This window comes from Pelodiscus sinensis, chromosome Z, assembly GCF_052426305.1.
Source record: "Pelodiscus sinensis isolate ZL-2025 chromosome Z, ASM5242630v1, whole genome shotgun sequence".
Taxonomy (NCBI): domain Eukaryota; kingdom Metazoa; phylum Chordata; order Testudines; family Trionychidae; genus Pelodiscus; species Pelodiscus sinensis.
The window spans coordinates 1,285,809-1,303,789 of NC_143085.1; the positions used below are offsets into that span (position 1 = coordinate 1,285,809).

The 17,981-nt window shown below is 68.5% G+C and overlaps 2 protein-coding genes across 5 annotated transcripts in view; one reads left to right on the top strand and one right to left on the bottom strand.

The window, feature by feature from the left end:
* Positions 1 to 434: 434 nt before the first annotated feature.
* On the bottom strand, positions 435 to 8,637 carry LOC142818447 (fish-egg lectin-like). The gene is made up of 4 exons (XM_075897894.2): positions 8,501 to 8,637; positions 3,502 to 3,729; positions 1,695 to 2,034; positions 435 to 667 (listed from the first exon to the last, which is right to left on the bottom strand). Exons 1-4 carry the CDS (start codon positions 8,544 to 8,546, stop codon positions 523 to 525), a joined length of 759 nt encoding a protein of 252 aa, XP_075754009.2. The 5' UTR covers positions 8,547 to 8,637; the 3' UTR covers positions 435 to 522.
* Positions 8,638 to 13,577: 4,940 nt separating this feature from the next.
* Positions 13,578 to 17,981, top strand: part of OSBP2 (oxysterol binding protein 2) — a 73,156-nt gene continuing 68,752 nt past the window's right edge. For 3 of the 4 annotated variants that reach the window (XM_089775339.1, XM_075897883.2, XM_075897884.2), the window contains exon 1: positions 13,581 to 13,738. In XM_089775339.1, the coding sequence (XP_089631465.1) occupies positions 13,629 to 13,738 (110 nt within the window). In that variant the 5' untranslated portion in view covers positions 13,581 to 13,628. Of the gene's footprint in view, positions 13,739 to 17,981 lie in introns of all 4 variants that reach the window. The other variant, XM_089775340.1, reaches the window with a different exon arrangement.

Sequence of the window (17,981 nt, forward strand, 5' to 3'; positions counted from 1 at the left end):
CCTGCCTTGAGCAGGGGGTGGGGCTGGATGGTCTCCCCCCACCTGCATCTCTGAGCCGACCAAGCCCTCTGGTCCTGAGTGGAAGAGCCGGGGCGGGAATGCACCGCACCCCTGGGGCCTGTCCGTGTGGGCGACTTCCCTCCCGGCTCCCAGCCCTGCCCCTCCTCCTGAACTCGGGCCCGGCTGGGCCTGCTGCCAGCCGCTGACTTGGATCCGCTGTGCAGCGGGCGCCCGGGGAGAGGAGGAGGGAGAGCAGGGAAGGGTGGCCCCTCTTGGGTCTGTTTTGGGGGCTCAATGTCACCCTTGGAATGAGAGCGTCATGCCCTGGGGTGTAGAAACCATCAGAAAACCTGGACGAGGGAGAGGCTGCCGGGCCCAGAGGTGCCAGTCTGGGAGGGGCTGGGTGGCGGGCAGTGAGTGAGGTGGGGGGGCAGGATGAGGCACTGGGAGGGGCTGGGGCGGTGCAGTGAGGGAGGTGGGGGGCAGGCTGAGGCGCTGGGGGGCGGCGCTCCGGGAGCCGAGTTAGACGCGGCATTTCACAATCTTGTCCTGGTCGGTGATGATCCACAGCAGGCCCAGGTCATAGGACACGTGTTTGCATTTGCAGATGAAGCTGGCCACCTGGGTCCAGGTGTTCCCCACGGGGTTGCTCTTAGTGACTCCATCCCTGAAAGGAAGGTGACAGGCTGGGTGTGGACACAAGGGAGCCTGCCACTGTCCCAGTCTGCTTCCAAAGGGCCCAGGGCCTGTGCTTTGCCTTGTCCGGGGACGTGGGATCCCCTCTGTGGGGGGGGGGGGGCTGTGGGGCCCACAGCGCTCCAGCGAGCACCACGGCTGCCTCCCCTTCCAGTCTGGGAGTGGTAGGGTTGCCAGATGGCTTAACCAAAAATACCGAACACCGCCCCCCCCAAAAAAACGGGGAAAAAAGGAACCCCAAAAGTTTTTAAGGAAAAAAAACCAGCATGGCCCCTTTAAGAAAAGCCTTTCAGGCTGTTTCTGGCAGCCATCTTGTTTTCCTGATCGAGCCAGAAGACAGCTCCCCTGCAGAATCAGGTAAGCGGGAGGTCTGGGGAGGTGGGGGTGGGGGGCTGGGCCTGGTTGCTGAGTGTGTGTAAGGTTGGCAGATGTCGGGTATTTTCTGATTTTTTTTTTACCGGACAGGAGGTGAAAATACCAGACTGTCCAGGTAAATACTGGACACCTGGCAACCCTAGGGAGTGGATTCCCCACCTGCCTGGGCCCAGCGCCGGAGCAGCATCCAGCTGGGCCTGCAAGTTACCTGGTGAGCAGGGAGTGCTGGGGGGCCATGCATAAGGGCTGCTGGGCCCAGGCAGGTGGGGAATCCACTCCCTAGGGTTGCCAGGTGTCCAGTATTTACCTGGACAGTCTGGTATTTTCACCTCCTGTCCGGGGCACTGCAGGGGGAGTGAGCGAGACCAGCTGGGCCACCCACAATCCTCCGAACTAGGGGGTCTGGCACAGCCCTCCACAACCGCCCCACGCCCTTTTCTGGCAGGCTTCCGGCTGTGAGCCCTGCAGGCTGCCAGGAGGCCATAGTGGGGCCCCAGGGGGCTGGCGAGCCCTGGGCACGAGGCACCGGGGCGGTTTGCTCTGCAGCATCTGGCTAAGCTCTGAGTGACGGGTGGGAATGGCTGTCCCTTGCAGGAGAATCCCCCCGCTCCCATTCTCTGTACCTGCGGTATATTTGTCCCGCGCTGTTGACGCCGTAGACGGAGCCTTCGGTCCCCACCTCGATCATGGACAGTTTGCCGGGGACGTTCTGCCAGCTGGAGCCTGCGCACGGGTCCGGGGTGACGTTGGTCCGAAAGTAGATGTCGTCGGCCGAGTTGACCCCCCAGCAGCCCCACAGCCCACAGCTGTAGTACTTGAGCTTCCCGGCGATGTTGACCCAGGGCAGGGTGGCGTCGCTGTTCACGGAGACCGTGGCGGGGCGGGACAGGCAGTAGATATCGTCGTTCATGTTGGCGCCGGAGACGAACATGTCTCCGCCCGCGTCGATCTGCTTCAGCAGCCCTGCCCAGGGAGGGAGAAGCAGGGCTCAGGGGGGAGCCGGGCGCAGTGTGGGGAGAAGCAGGGCTCAGGGGGGAGCCGGGCGCAGCGTGGGGAGAAGAAGGGCTCGGCACGGGGGAGGAAGAGCAGTCGCCCCGAGGAGCGTGCTCCGGGGCAAAGAATGCGGCTCCCTGGGCTCCGCACCAGTCGCCAGCCTGCTCCATGTCCCTTGGAAAGTCGCCCAGGGCAGCAGGGACCTGATTGTGAGGGGTATGGAGCGCAGTGCCCGGCCGTGGGCTCCGGGATCTGTCGGAAGGGCTCGGGGCTGTCCCCTCTCATGAGATGGCAGGGACGTGCTCCCGCCGCCACGCCCGTGGGACAGCCTGCGGGAAGGGGGATCAGCCGTGCGGATAAAAGGCACCTTTCCACGGATAGCCCCCATGTGCAGAGTGATTGGAGGCAGCCCTTGTGTTAGAAACCCCTATTCCTTCACCTGGGAGCCGGTGTATGCCAGGAGCAAGCGTGTGCCACTCCGGGAGCCGCTGTGTGCCGTACCAGGAGCTGGAATGTGCCAGGAACCGGTGTGTGCTGGGACGCAGTGTATGCTGTGCCAGGAGCCAGAGTGTTATGGGGGTTGGTGTGTGCTGTGTCGGGAGCTGGTGTGTGCCGGGAGCTGGAATGTGCCGGGAACTGGTGTGTGCTGGGACGCAGTGTATGCTGTGCTAGGAGCTGTTGTCTGCCATGCCGGGAGTCGGTGTGTGCCATGCTGGGAGCTGGTGTGTGCTGGGAGCTGGTGTGTGCCATGCCGGAAGCTTGTGTGTGCCGTGCCAGGAACTGGTGTGTGCCGTGCCGGAAGCTGGTGTGTGCCGTGCCGGGAACCGGTGTGTGCCAGGAGCCGGTGTGTGCCGTGCCAGGAGCTGGTGTGTGCTGTGCCGGGAGCTGGTGTGTGCCGGGAGCTGGTGTGTGCCATGCCGGGAGCCGGTGTGTGCTGGGAGCTGGTGTGTGCCATTACAGGAGCCTGTGTGTGCCGGGAGCCGGTGTGTGCCGGGAGCTGGTGTGTGCCATGCCGGGAGCCGGTGTGTGCTGGGAGCTGGTGTGTGCCATTACAGGAGCCTGTGTGTGCCGGGAGCCGGTAAGTGCCATGCTGGGAGCTGGAGTGTGCCGGAACCAGTGTGTGCCATGCCAGGAGCCAGTGTGTTCAGTGCCGGGAACCTGTGTGTGCCAGGAGCCAGTATGTGACGTGCCGGGAGCGGGTGTGTGCCGTGCCGGGAGCGGGTGTGTGCCGGGAGCCGGTGTGTGCCGTGCTGGGAGCTGGTGTGTGCTGCCGGCTCCCTGTGAGTCCTGGCAGTCTGTGTGTAACTGTGAAGTTACCCGCCGATCCCGGGCTCACCCAGTTACACCTACACTTGCACATCCCACCCTGAGCCCGGTCCCAACTAGGGAACAGAGACCCCTTGGGCGGTCCCTGCCGCTCGCCAGCGGGTGCGTTACCATTGACCAGTTTCCAGCTTCCTCCCACCAGCTTGTAGATGTTCTTGTTCTTGTTCACGCCCCAGACTCCGGCCGGCCCCACCGTGACGTGCGTGAGGGCGCCCGGCAGCTGGGCCCAGCTGTCTCCGTGCAGGGTGTAAATGCCGCCGGCGCTGTTCACCCCAAACACCTGCCCGTTGCTGGCGTCGATCTGCCTGAGGGAACCCGGGATCTCCATGCAGTCCAGGGCTGAAAGGCAAAGTGAGCGTGGTCACGCCCGTGGGCTTGTCAGCGAGCGGAGCGGGGCGGGGGGGCCGAGGGGTCCCTCACTGGCCGGAACCCAGAGTGGGAGGGCTGGGCCCAGGGGCCACTGGCACAAAGCCAGGAGTAGCTTTCCTGGGGGAGCAGGGCCGGCCCGAGCCATTGTGGTGCCCCAGGCGCACGGCCTCGCCCCCGGGTGCACGGCACACGTGCTGCCCAGTCGGCCCGGAAACCGCCGATGGCGCGCAGCCCGGGGCCGCCTGGGGGGGCTGTGCCCGGCTGTGCAGGGCCCTGCGGCCACGTGGGGAAGGGGCTGCTGGCGGTTGCTGCGGGGCCCCGTGGCTTGGTGCCCTGGGCAGCTGCCCGGCTAGCCCACCCCTTAGTCTGGCCCCGCGGAGGAGGGGATGGATTTTGGTTTTGGAGGCATGGCATGCAGGGGATCTCACCTAGCCGGGTGCCAGGGGAGCATGGGATCCCTGGGAGATTAGTCCGTACTCTGGACGAGAAGGGGGTGGAGCTGGCTGGCGGGAAGACAACGGTGGGTGATCCACAAAGATGAACAGGCAGAGCCAAAGGCAGGCCGGCTCTGACCCACCCAAGATTTCTGCCTGGCCCTTCGGAGCTGAGGAAATGGGGCTCCAAACCCCTCCCCCAGCCTGGGGGGGCAGGTAGAGACTTGTAAGGACCAGGGGGCAGTTCAGGCTGGGGCAAGGGCTGAAAGGGAGTGGGGGGGAGGGAGGTGCAGGGCCAGAAGGGCACAGCGGAAGGGGGTGCACAGCTATGGGGGGAGGCGGATGGCTGGGTGGGGCACAGAGACACGTGGGGGCAGTGGGTACGGGGGGGCTAGTTAAGGGCCGAGGAGGAGCCCGGGCCCAGTGGGTATAAAGTGCCCACCAATGCAGGTCGCTTGAAATGAGGCGACAGTGTCCGGCCCGCAGGGGAGGGAGGCCCTGGAGCAGCCTCCCAAGGGAGCAGGGGGGCAAATCACCCGTCTGGCTTGCGGGCGGAGCTTGATACGTTCAGGGAGGGGAGCGGAGGGTTGCCGACCGTGGCACGTGGCCCCTTGGCGACCGCCTGGCGCAGAGAGGCCAGCGCCTGGGGACGGGGCAGCAGGCGGGACGGGCCCGGCGTTACTGCCGACCGTGGCACGTGGCCCCTTGGCGACCGCCTGGCGCAGAGAGGCCAGCGCCTGGGGACGGGGCAGCAGGCGGGACGGACTCGGCGTTACTGCCGACCGTGGCACGTGGCCCCTTGGCGACCGCCTGGCGCAGAGAGGCCAGCGCCTGGGGACGGGGCAGCAGGCGGGAAGGACTCGGCGTTACTGCCGACCGTGGCACGTGGCCCCTTGGCGACCGCCTGGCGCAGAGAGGCCAGCGCCTGGGGACGGGGCAGCAGGCGGGACGGACTCGGCGTTACTGCCGACCGTGGCACGTGGCCCCTTGGCGACCGCCTGGCGCAGAGAGGCCAGCGCCTGGGGACGGGGCAGCAGGCGGGACGGACTCGGCGTTACTGCCGACCGTGGCACGTGGCCCCTTGGCGACCGCCTGGCACAGAGAGGCCAGCGCCTGGGGACGGGGCAGCAGGCGGGACGGACTCGGCGTTACTGCTGACCGTGGCACGTGGCCCCTTGGCGACCGCCTGGCGCAGAGAGGCCAGCGCCTGGGGACGGGGCAGCAGGCGGGACGGACTCGGCGTTACTGCCGACCGTGGCACGTGGCCCCTTGGTGACCGCCTGGCTCAGAGAGGCCAGCGCCTGGGGACGGGGCAGCAGGCGGGACGGACTCGGCGTTACTGCCGACCGTGGCACGTGGCCCCTTGGTGACCGCCTGGCACAGAGAGGCCAGCGCCTGGGGACGGGGCAGCAGGCGGGACGGACTCGGCGTTACTGCCGACCGTGGCACGTGGCCCCTTGGTGACCGCCTGGCTCAGAGAGGCCAGCGCCTGGGGACGGGGCAGCAGGCGGGAAGGACTCGGCGTTACTGCCGACCGTGGCACGTGGCCCCTTGGCGACCGCCTGGCGCAGAGAGGCCAGCGCCTGGGGACGGGGCAGCAGGCGGGAAGGACTCGGCGTTACTGCCGACCGTGGCACGTGGCCCCTTGGCGACCGCCTGGCGCAGAGAGGCCAGCGCCTGGGGACGGGGCAGCAGGCGGGACGGACTCGGCGTTACTGCCGACCGTGGCACGTGGCCCCTTGGCGACCGCCTGGCGCAGAGAGGCCAGCGCCTGGGGACGGGGCAGCAGGCGGGACGGGCTCGGCGTTACTGCCGACCGTGGCACGTGGCCCCTTGGCGACCGCCTGGCGCAGAGAGGCCAGCGCCTGGGGACGGGGCAGCAGGCGGGACGGACTCGGCGTTACTGCCGACCGTGGCACGTGGCCCCTTGGCGGCCGCCTGGCTCAGAGAGGCCAGCGCCTGGGGACGGGGCAGCAGGCGGGAAGGACTCGGCGTTACTGCCGACCGTGGCACGTGGCCCCTTGGCGACCGCCTGGCGCAGAGAGGCCAGCGCCTGGGGACGGGGCAGCAGGCGGGAAGGACTCGGCGTTACTGCCGACCGGGGCACGTGGCCCCTTGGTGACCGCCTGGCGCAGAGAGGCCAGCGCCTGGGGACGGGGCAGCAGGCGGGACGGACTCGGCGTTACTGCCGACCGTGGCACGTGGCCCCTTGGCGACCGCCTGGCGCAGAGAGGCCAGCGCCTGGGGACGGGGCAGCAGGCGGGACGGACTCGGCGTTACTGCCGACCGTGGCACGTGGCCCCTTGGCGACCGCCTGGCGCAGAGAGGCCAGCGCCTGGGGACGGGGCAGCAGGCGGGACGGACTCGGCGTTACTGCCGACCGTGGCACGTCGCCCCTTGGCGACCGCCTGGCTCAGAGAGGCCAGCGCCTGGGGACGGGGCAGCAGGCGGGAAGGACTCGGCGTTACTGCCGACCGTGGCACGTGGCCCCTTGGCGACCGCCTGGCGCAGAGAGGCCAGCGCCTGGGGACGGGGCAGCAGGCGGGACGGACTCGGCGTTACTGCCGACCGGGGCACGTGGCCCCTTGGCGACCGCCTGGCGCAGAGAGGCCAGCGCCTGGGGACGGGGCAGCAGGCGGGAAGGACTCGGCGTTACTGCCGACCGTGGCACGTGGCCCCTTGGCGACCGCCTGGCTCAGAGAGGCCAGCGCCTGGGGACGGGGCAGCAGGCGGGAAGGACTCGGCGTTACTGCCGACCGTGGCACGTGGCCCCTTGGCGACCGCCTGGCGCAGAGAGGCCAGCGCCTGGGGACGGGGCAGCAGGCGGGACGGACTCGGCGTTACTGCCGACCGTGGCACGTGGCCCCTTGGCGACCGCCTGGCGCAGAGAGGCCAGCGCCTGGGGACGGGGCAGCAGGCGGGACGGACTCGGCGTTACTGCCGACCGTGGCACGTGGCCCCTTGGCGATCGCCTGGCACAGAGAGGCCAGCGCCTGGGGACGGGGCAGCAGGCGGGACGGACTCGGCGTTACTGCCGACCGGGGCACGTGGCCCCTTGGTGACCGCCTGGCGCAGAGAGGCCAGCGCCTGGGGACGGGGCAGCAGGCGGGACGGACTCGGCGTTACTGCCGACCGGGGCACGTGGCCCCTTGGTGACCGCCTGGCGCAGAGAGGCCAGCGCCTGGGGACGGGGCAGCAGGCGGGACGGACTCGGCGTTACTGCCGACCGGGGCACGTGGCCCCTTGGTGACCGCCTGGCGCAGAGAGGCCAGCGCCTGGGGACGGGGCAGCAGGCGGGACGGGCTCGGCGTTACTGCCGACCGTGGCACGTGGCCCCTTGGCGACCGCCTGGCGCAGAGAGGCCAGCGCCTGGGGACGGGGCAGCAGGCGGGACGGGCTCGGCGTTACTGCCGACCGTGGCACGTGGCCCCTTGGCGACCGCCTGGCGCAGAGAGGCCAGCGCCTGGGGACGGGGCAGCAGGCGGGACGGACTCGGCGTTACTGCCGACCGGGGCACGTGGCCCCTTGGCGACCGCCTGGCGCAGAGAGGCCAGCGCCTGGGGACGGGGCAGCAGGCGGGAAGGACTCGGCGTTACTGCCGACCGTGGCACGTGGCCCCTTGGTGACCGCCTGGCGCAGAGAGGCCAGCGCCTGGGGACGGGGCAGCAGGCGGGACGGACTCGGCGTTACTGCCGACCGGGGCACGTGGCCCCTTGGCGACCGCCTGGCGCAGAGAGGCCAGCGCCTGGGGACGGGGCAGCAGGCGGGAAGGACTCGGCGTTACTGCCGACCGTGGCACGTGGCCCCTTGGCGACCGCCTGGCGCAGAGAGGCCAGCGCCTGGGGACGGGGCAGCAGGCGGGACGGACTCAGCGTTACTGCCGACCGTGGCACGTGGCCCCTTGGCGACCGCCTGGCGCAGAGAGGCCAGCGCCTGGGGATGGGGCAGCAGGCGGGACGGGCTCGGCGTTACTGCCGACCGTGGCACGTGGCCCCTTGGCGACCGCCTGGCGCAGAGAGGCCAGCGCCTGGGGACGGGGCAGCAGGCGGGACGGACTCGGCGTTCCCGCCGACCGTCCTTTCCCTGGGGTCGGCCGGACTCTGCCGGGGGGTGAGGGCAGGGCAGGGCTGGGAGGCGGGGCCAGGCAGGTCGAGTCGGGAGCGGGCTCGGTCAGTGGGCTGGGGGGCAGGGGCGAGTCAGGGAGATACGGTCGGTGTCCGGGTGCAGGTCTCGCCCTGAGGGAAATCTGGTGTCGGCGAGGCCCACGCAGCCACCCACGGCCCCTTTGGGCGGAGCCGGCCCCCTACCTGAGCTCCCTGCAAGCAGGGGCAGCAGCAGCAGGTCCCACAGCATCGTGTCGGCGCCCCTCAGCAGCGTGAGCTCTGCCTGTGGCAGGACCGGCAGCCCCGGGCTTTTATAGCCATTCCCGCCTCCCTCCCGCCCGCCCCACGAGGAAGTGGGGAAACCCAGAACGCTGTGCCGTTGAGCCACACGCTGGGTTTCCTCATCGCCCGTGTGACAGCGACCGTTGCCTGCCTGCCCCGGGGCAGGGACTGGCTGGGCGGCTTGGCGGGGCCCCAGGCTTTGAAGTGCCCCCCCATGGCCATATGGAGAGCAGCCGCCCCCACCCTGCTAGTGTTTGCCTGAGGAGGTGGCTACGCGGGGCCGGCGCAGAGATCCCTGGAGATGAGCAACCTGGTGCCAGGCTCAGGAGAGGGAGCATGGGTGCCTGCCGGCTTCTCCCCGCATGGCCCAGCCTGTGGCTGCTTCTGCCGGCTTCTCCCCCACCCGGGTCTGGCCCAGGTCTCAGGGCCGTGTGGCTGCTCCCCGGGGTGGCCCAGGTGGGGGGCAGTGCGGCCTGCCTGCCAGCTTCTCCCCCACCCGGGTCTGGCCCAGGTCTCAGGGCCGTGTGGCTGCTCCCCGGGGTGGCCCAGGTGGGGGGCAGTGCGGCCTGCCTGCCAGCTTCTCCCCCACCCGGGTCTGGCCCAGGTCTCAGGGCCGTGTGGCTGCTCCCCGGGGTGCCCAGACAGCAGGGGCTGTGCGCTGGCTGGAAGCTGCTCCCCCACCCGGGTCTGGCCCAGGTCTCAGGGCCGTGTGGCTGCTCCCCGGGGTGGCCCAGGTGGGGGGCAGTGCGGCCTGCCTGCCGGCTTCTCCCCCACCCGGGTCTGGCCCAGGTCTCAGGGCCGTGTGGCTGCTCCCCGGGGTGGCCCAGGTGGGGGGCAGTGCGGCCTGCCTGCCGGCTTCTCTCCCACCCGGGTCTGGCCCAGGTCTCAGGGCCGTGTGGCTGCTCCCCGGGGTGGCCCAGGTGGGGGGCAGTGCAGCCTGCCTGCTGGCTTCTCCCCCACCCGGGTCTGGCCCAGGTCTCAGGGCCGTGTGGCTGCTCCCCGGGGTGGCCCAGGTGGGGGGCAGTGCGGCCTGCCTGCCAGCTTCTCTCCCACCCGGGTCTGGCCCAGGTCTCAGGGCCGTGTGGCTGCTCCCCGGGGTGGCCCAGACAGCAGGGGCTGTGCGCTGGCTGGCAGCTGCTCCCCAGAGAGGCCAGGCTGCTGGGCAGTGGCTGCTCCCAGGGCCTGGAGCGCTTGCTCCCCCCTGTGGTCATGCATGAGTATAACTCTCCCTGCTGTCACCCCCCCGCCCCCTTTGCTGAGAAACACATTCCACGCAAATCCCTCTGTCCGGGCACAGCCAGACCCTGGCCTGGCGCCAGTTAGGAGAGGGAGCCGCCTACCCCCAGCCCTGATTAGGAGGCGATCGTGAGCCGAGCGCCGGCCGAACGGACACACAGACGGACGCACGGCCTCTCTCGGGCGTCCGGTAGAAGATACTGCTATCCGTTGGGAGGAGAAATGGATGAATCTAGTGCAGGGGCAGCAGTGGTAGGGATGTGAGTCATGGAAAATGACCGTGAGCGGTAGTGAGAGGCTCAATCGCATGGGTAAGTCTATCAGGACGGTAACCGGCTGCCGGCTCAGGCTGACCCTGAGTGCCGCTGACCGTGGGCAAGTTGGAAGGGAAGTGCGGAGCAGTAAGACGCAGGCGCTCAACCCTGTAGCGGCCGTCATGTCCGTGGCTGGTGCGATACGCGCACGGCGCCGGCCTGGCCTGGCTAGGACGTCCCTGAAAATGGCGCTGTGCATTTCTGCCGTTTGAACGACACAATGAAAGCGAGGGAAGCGGGGCCCGCAGGAGAGGCCGTGCTGGGGAACGTGGTTAGGCAGAGCAGCGCCAGCGCTCCGCCCGGACGGTCCTTGCGAAGTGATCAGTGTCCGTGTCTGTGTTGCATAAAGCCCCCGCTCGGGCCACGTGGCTACGTGCCCTGTGAGGTGCGTGCGTGTCCGTTCCAGCCTGCCTAGTGCCGGCGTGAGGTTGCCACTCCGGTGCGCCAAGGCCAGGAGCGCACGGCACCTGCTCGGAGTGCGGGCAGGGGAGCCCGTCTCTCCAGTGGCTGTGTGCGCCTCTCAGCTTCCCTGGGAGAATAGTTCAAGGCCAGTGGGGTCAGAGCCGTGCTGCCCGGTGCCCCTGGGCTCTGGGCGGGGGTCGGAGCCGTGCTGCCCGGCGCCCCTGGGCTCTGGGCGGGGGTCAGAGCAGTGCTGCCCGGCGCCCCTGGGCTCTGGGCGGGGGTCGGAGCCGTGCTGCCCGGCGCCCCTGGGCTCTGGGCGGGGGTCGGAGCCGTGCTGCCCGGCGCCCCTGGGCTCTGGGCGGGGGTCGGAGCCGTGCTGCCCGGTGCCCCTGGGCTCTGGGCGGGGGTCGGAGCCGTGCTGCCCGGCGCCCCTGGGCTCTGGGCGGGGGTCGGAGCCGTGCTGCCCGGCGCCCCTGGGCTCTGGGTGGGGGTCAGAGCAGTGCTGCCCGGCGCCCCTGGGCTCTGGGCGGGGGTCAGAGCCGTGCTGCCCGGCGGCTCTGGGCGGGGGTCAGAGCCGTGCTGTCCAGTGGCTCTGGGCGGGGGTCAGAGCCGTGCTGTCCAGTGGCTCTGGGCGGGGGTCGGAGCCGTGCTGTCCGGCGGCTCTGGGTGGGGGTCGGAGCCGTGCTGCCCGGCGGCTCTGGGCGGGGGTCAGAGCCGTGCTGTCCAGTGGCTCTGGGCGGGGGTTGGAGCCGTGCTGCCCGGCAGCTTTGGGCGGGGGTCAGAGCCGTGCTGCCCGGCGGCTCTGGGCGGGGGTCAGAGCCGTGCTGTCCAGTGGCTCTTGGCGGGGGTCGGAGCCGTGCTGCCCGGTGGCTCTGGGCTCTGGGCGGGGGTCGGAGCCGTGCTGTCCGGCGGCTCTGGGTGGGGGTCGGAGCCGTGCTGCCCGGCGGCTCTGGGCTCTGGGCGGGGGTCGGAGCCGTGCTGTCCGGCGGCTCTGGGCGGGGGTCGGAGCCATGCTGCCCGGCAGCTCTGGGTGGGGGTCGGAGCCGTGCTACCCGGCGGCTCAGGGCCTTGGGCAGGGGTCGGAGCCGTGCTGCCCGGCGGCTCTGGGCTCTGGGCAGGGGTCAGAGCCGTGCTACCTGGCGGCTCAGGGCCTTGGGCGGGGGTCGGAGCCGTGCTGCCCGGCGGCTCTGGGCTCTGGGCGGGGGTCGGAGCCGTGCTGCCCGGCGGCTCTGGGCTCTGGGCGGGGGTCGGAGCCGTGCTACCCGGCGGCTCAGGGCCTTGGGCGGGGGTCGGAGCCGTGCTGCCCGGCGGCTCTGGGCCTTGGGCGGGGGTCGGAGCCGTGCTGCCCGGCGGCTCTGGGCCTTGGGCGGGGGTCGGAGCCGTGCTGCCCGGCGGCTCTGGGGCCGGGGGTCGGAGCCGGGGGTCGGAGCCGTGCTGCCCGGTGGCTCTGGGCTCTGTTCGGGGGTCGGAGCTGTGCTGCCCGGTGGCTCTGGGCTCTGTTCGGGGGTCGGAGCTGTGCTGCCGGGTGGCTCTGGGCTCTGGGCGGGGGTCGGAGCTGTGCTGCCCGGTGGCTCTGGGCTCTGTTCGGGGGTCGGAGCTGTGCTGCCGGGTGGCTCTGGGCTCTGGGCGGGGGTCGGAGCCGTGCTGCCCGGTGGCTCTGGGCTCTGGGGGTGGGTCGGAGCCGTGCTGCCCGGCGACTCTGGGCTCTGGGGGGGGGGTCGGAGCCGTGCTGCCCGGCGACTCTGGGCTCTGGGGGGGGGTCGGAGCCGTGCTGCCCGGCGGCTCTGGGCTCTGGGGGGGGGTCGGAGCCGTGCTGCCCGGCGACTCTGGGCTCTGGGGGGGGGTCGGAGCCGTGCAGCCCGGCGCCCCTGGGCTCTGGGCGGGGGTCAGAGCCGTGCTGCCGGCGGCTCTGGGGCCGGGGGTCGGAGCCGGGGGTCGGAGCCGTGCTGCCCGGTGGCTCTGGGCTCTGAGCGGGGGCTGTTGTGAAAGCTGCGGGCGAGCTCGCCCCCTTGCAGAGGTTTCGGCTGCGACAGGGTTTCTAGCTGTGCCCCGGGGGCACCAGGCGGGAGGGAGGCCGCTGTCCTTGCAGCAGGGCGCATGCTCTCGCGCAGCCAGGGCGGGAGTGTGGTCTGGTGGGGGGTGCTGGGGAAGGGATGGGGGTACAGAGGCACCGGTCCAGCCTGAGATGGGGCAGGGTCGGCCTGTGGGGCAGAGCTTCCCTCTGGGCGGCAGGGAACCGGTTGGCAAGGGGGAGTGGGACCCCCTGCTACCATCCAGCCAGAGCAGCTCAGGGCCTGCTTGAGACTGGGCCTGCCCGCTTTGGCAGGCTCCTCCCCTAACCCTAGGAAGTCCCGCCCTCTCTGTCTCGGCCCCGCCCCCTGTATCATGGCTCCTCCCCTAACCCTAGGAAGTCCCGCCCTCTCTGTCTCGGCCCCGCCCCCTGTATCATGGCTCCTCCCCTAACCCTAGGAAGTCCCGCCCTCTCTGTCTCGGCCCCGCCCCCTGTGTCATGGCTCCTCCCCTAACCCTAGGAAGTCCCGCCCTCTCTGTCTCGGCCCTGCCCCCTGTGTCATGGCTCCTCCCCTAACCCTAGGAAGTCCCGCCCTCTCTGTCTGGGCCCTGCCCCGCTGAGTCATGGCTCCTCCCCTAACCCTAGGAAGTCCCGCCCTCTCTGTCTCGGCCCCGCCCCCTGTGTCATGGCTCCTCCCCTAACCCGAGGAAGTCCCGCCCTCTCTGTCTCGGCCCCGCCCCCTGTGTCATGGCTCCTCCCCTAACCGTAGGAAGTCCCGCCCTCTCTGTCTCGGCCCCGCCCCGCTGAGTCATGGCTCCTCCCCTAACCCGAGGAAGTCCCGCCCTCTCTACCATGGCCCCGCCCCCTTTGCCAGGGCTCCTCCCGCAAACCCCGGTTTCTTAGCCCCGCCCCCCGCCTGTGCCGCGGCTCCTGCTCCAAGCCTAGGAAGCCCCGCCCCGCGGAGTCCCGGCCCCGCCCCCGCGTGGCGGCTCCTCCCCGCTCCTCGCCGGGCGCGCGGCGGGAGGGGAAGGGGGCGGGAGCGCGCGGGGTCACGTGAGCGGCGGGCGCGGCCCCGGCAGGCGCGGCCATGAGCGGCCCCGACGCGCAGCGGGGCTGGCTCTTCAAATGGACCAACTACCTGAAGGGCTATCAGCGGCGCTGGTGCGTGCTGAGCCACGGGCTGCTGAGCTACTACCGGTACGGGGTACGGGTTAGACACGGGCTGGGGGCTATTACCGGTACGGGGTACGGGTTAGACACGGGCTGGGAGCTATTACCGGTACGGGGTACGGGCTGAGCCACGGGCTGCTGAGCTACTACCGGTACGGGGTACGGGTTAGACACGGGCTGGGGGCTATTACCGGTACGGGGTACGGGTTAGCCAGGGGCTGGGAGCTATTACCGGTACGGGGTACGGGCTGAGCCACGGGCTGCTGAGCTACTACCGGTACGGGGTACGGGTTAGACACGGGCTGGGGGCTATTACCGGTACGGGGTACGGGTTAGCCAGGGGCTGGGAGCTATTACCGGTACGGGGTACGGGTTAGCCAGGGGCTGGGAGCTATTACCGGTACGGGGTACAGGTGAGCCACGGGCTGGGAGCTATTACCGGTACGGGGTACGGGTTAGACACGGGCTGGGAGCTATTACCGGTACGGGGTACGGGTTAGCCACGGGCTGCTGAGCTATTACCGGTACGGGGTACGGGTTAGCCAGGGGCTGGGAGCTATTACCGGTACGGGGTACGGGTTAGACACGGGCTGCTGAGCTACTACCGGTACGGGGTACGGGTTAGCCAGGGGCTGGGAGCTATTACCGGTACGGGGTACGGGTTAGACACGGGCTGCTGAGCTACTACCGGTACGGGGTACGGGTTAGCCAGGGGCTGGGAGCTATTACCGGTACGGGGTACGGGTTAGCCAGGGGCTGGGAGCTATTACCGGTACGGGGTACGGGTTAGCCAGGGGCTGGGAGCTATTACCGGTACGGGGTACGGGTTAGCCAGGGGCTGGGAGCTATTACCGGTACGGGGTACGGGTTAGCCACGGGCTGCTGAGCTATTACCGGTACGGGGTACGGGTTAGCCAGGGGCTGGGAGCTATTACCGGTACGGGATACGGGTTAGACACGGGCTGCTGAGCTATTACCGGTACGGGGTACGGGTTAGCCAGGGGCTGGGAGCTATTACCGGTACGGGGTACGGGTGAGCCAGGGGCTGGGAGCTATTACCGGTACGGGGTACGGGTTAGCCAGGGGCTGGGAGCTATTACCGGTACGGGGTACGGGTTAGCCAGGGGCTGGGAGCTATTACCGGTACGGGGTACGGGCTGGGAGCTATTACCGGTACGGGGTACGGGCTGAGCCACGGGCTGCTGAGCTATTACCGGTACGGGGTACGGGTTAGCCAGGGGCTGGGAGCTATTACCGGTACGGGGTACGGGCTGAGCCACGGGCTGCTGAGCTATTACCGGTACAGGGTACGGGTGAGCCAGGGGCTGGGAGCTATTACCGGTACGGGGTACGGGCTGGGAGCTATTACCGGTACGGGGTACGGGCTGAGCCACGGGCTGCTGAGCTATTACCGGTACGGGGTACGGGTTAGCCAGGGACTGGGAGCTATTACCGGTACGGGGTATGGGTTAGCCAGGGACTGGGAGCTATTACCGGTACGGGGTACGGGTTAGCCAGGGGCTGGGAGCTATTACCGGTACGGGGTACGGGTTAGCCAGGGGCTGGGAGCTATTACCGGTACGGGGTACGGGCTGAGCCACGGGCTGGGAGCTATTACCGGTACGGGGTACGGGTTAGCCACGGGCTGCTGAGCTACTACCGGTACGGGGTACGGGTTAGCCAGGGGCTGCTGAGCTACTACCGGTACGGGGTACGGGTTAGCCAGGGGCTGCTTAGCTACTACCGGTACGGGGTACGGGCTGAGCCACGGGCTGCTGAGCTATTACCGGTACGGGGTACGGGTTAGCCACGGGCTGCTGAGCTATTACCGGTACGGGGTACGGGTTAGCCAGGGGCTGGGAGCTATTACCGGTACGGGGTACGGGTTAGCCACGGGCTGCTGAGCTATTACCGGTACGGGGTACGGGTTAGCCAGGGGCTGGGAGCTATTACCGGTACGGGGTATGGGCCTGTTTGTTAAACGTGACCAAACTCTGCGTGTTAGCTCCATAAATACAGACGACCCCAGCTGGAAGACTAGTCAGTTATGGCTGTTCTTGAAACAACGGCAAACTGAAAGCTGCTTTTCTGCCGTTACACCAGGGGGAAAGCCTTGTGCTAGTGTGAATTTTTAGAATGGGTGGGGGGTGGCAGGGAGATCGGAGCCCTGGGAGTGGCTCGTGGCAGGTGTGAAGCCTTCCTGTTGCGTGTGAAGGGGTGATCGCCGTCTAGATGCGGAGCTGTGAGTGGGGCTCCGTGAGGAGGGTCTAGCACGGATCGAGAGGTTTAAGAAACGTTTCCGTTCACCTTCAGACAGCCCGACTGCTGTGTTCCCAGACTTCGGAAGGACGCCTCTGGCTCAGTCCAGAGTGAGTCCCACAGCCCTGGAAAGCAGAACAGTGACTCGTGTTTGCACGGGGTTACTGGGGAGCACCTTGTGTTTGCACAGAACAGTGCCTTGTGTTTGCACGGGGTTCCCGGGGAGTGCCTTGTGTTTGCACGGGGTTCCTAGTGAAAGCAGAACAGTGACTCTGTACTGGGGAGTGCCTTGTGTTTGCACGGGGTTCCCGGGGAGTGCCTTGTGTTTGCACGGGATTCCCAGGGAGTGCCTTGTGTTTGTACGGGGTTCCCGGGGAGCGCCTTGTGTTTGCGCGGGGTTCCTGGTGAAAGCAGAACAGTGACTCTATACCGGGGAGCGCCTCGTGTTTGCGCGGGGTTCCCGGCGAGCGCCTCGTGTTTGCGCGGGGTTCCCGGCGAGTGCCTCGTGTTTGCGCGGGGTTCCCGGCGAGCGCCTTGTGTTTGCCCGGGGTTCCCTATTCGTAACTTTCTAGGCCTACTCCTGTATTGGGGAAACGGTTTCTGTTGCCCAGTGGCTGGTCGTGCTCTCGTAATTCTCCCGGACGAGGAATGTCGTCTCAAACAGAGGTGCTCTCGCCAGCCTTGCTCCCCGCGGTGAAGGGACTGGAGGGGATTCCCGCCTTGGGATCTGCCTCCCAGTGGTTCTGAGGGGGATTCTTTATACGAGGGACCCAGGCTTGCTTAGGGGAGTGGGCACCAGCTGGGACGTGAGCGCTGCCTTCCGGCTGCCTGCGTCTCTGTTATCCGGCGCGCTCGCGCGACCCTGTGCCGTCTCCGTCGTCCGGCGCCCGTGTGACTCTGCTGTCTCCTTCAGCAGGCAGGGCGCGTGCCCATTCCAGCGCCTCGGCGTGGCAAAGCGCCGGCAGGCGGACTTGCTGCGTGACCGGGACGCAGGTGCCGCGTAGTGCTCCATCATGCTCAGGTGCCTGCACTCCGGCTCCCCTTCCTTTTGGCGATGGCCCGGCGGCTGCGATCCGTTCCGCCACTTGATCCTGAAATAATTCCCCCAAGTATCGCTTGCCATGGAACGGTCATTACACGCTGCAGGGCTGGAGCGCCTTCGCATCCAGACTGCTAGCTGCGCGGTGCCGTTTCTGGAACCGGGCTGCGGCGCTGGAGCAGCGGGGACAATTCCGCGGAGCCCTGAATTTACATTTCAGCCCTTTGGCCTCCTCGGTCCTTGGCGTTTTAGGTATTTGCTGGCGTTCTGAGGACCCTGCGGCACTTCCTAGGAGAGACGATCGAGTGCGCGGCCTAGTGCCGCCATGCCTGGCTATGCACGTTCTATATCTCCCCCCCGACCATCGCATGGGCCTCGCTCGGCCCGTCGAACATCATGTTGGGAGTAGCTGCTGCAGTCTCTACATTTTGTCTTCCCTCTGGGATACAGCTGTGGACCAAGAACCCCGAGGGCAGCCAAAGAATGAAAGGCCTGGACCGGAGCTTTGGAGGGAGTGTCTAGAAGAGGACAGTTGGCTTCTGCTCCCGGCTCCCGGAGTCGGCAGGTTGGGTCGCTCTGAGCGTGGATTTTTGTACCGACGGCCCCATCCTCCGTGGACTTACTCAGCCTCTGCCGGAAGTTCCTCCCCTAGCTGTCCGCACAGTTGGCATATCCAGCGTCTGGGCTCCCTGCTGCGCTCCAGTATCTCACACGTGCGTCTCCGCCTGCTGGGTTTGTAATTCCTTTTACCCTGACGGGTATATTCGCCTACCTGCCGGCTGAGCAACACCGTCCAGGGGAACACGGGTCATCTGCCTTCCTAGCGCCGCCCCGTGCTAGGCCTGCTCTGTGCCCAGAGCTTGGGAAGCAATCCAGAGTGAGGAACTCGGCTGGAAGTAACTTGCCCGTTCTCTGCGGAGCCGCCAACAGCTGCCTGGCACCGACCATTGAGCCTCGTGACTGGGGTCCTTT

Excerpts from the sequence above, each read along its gene's own strand:
- LOC142818447 (XM_075897894.2), bottom strand. The coding sequence starts at position 8,546 with ATGCTGTGGGACCTGCTGCTGCTGCCCCTGCTTGCAGGGAGCTCAG. Across the intron at positions 2,035-3,501 it reads AAGCTGGAAACTGGTCAATG|GGCTGCTGAAGCAGATCGAC; the intron begins GTAACGCACCCG and ends CTCCCTGGGCAG. Across the intron at positions 668-1,694 it reads GCGGGACAAATATACCGCAG|GGATGGAGTCACTAAGAGCA; the intron begins GTACAGAGAATG and ends CCTTCCTTTCAG.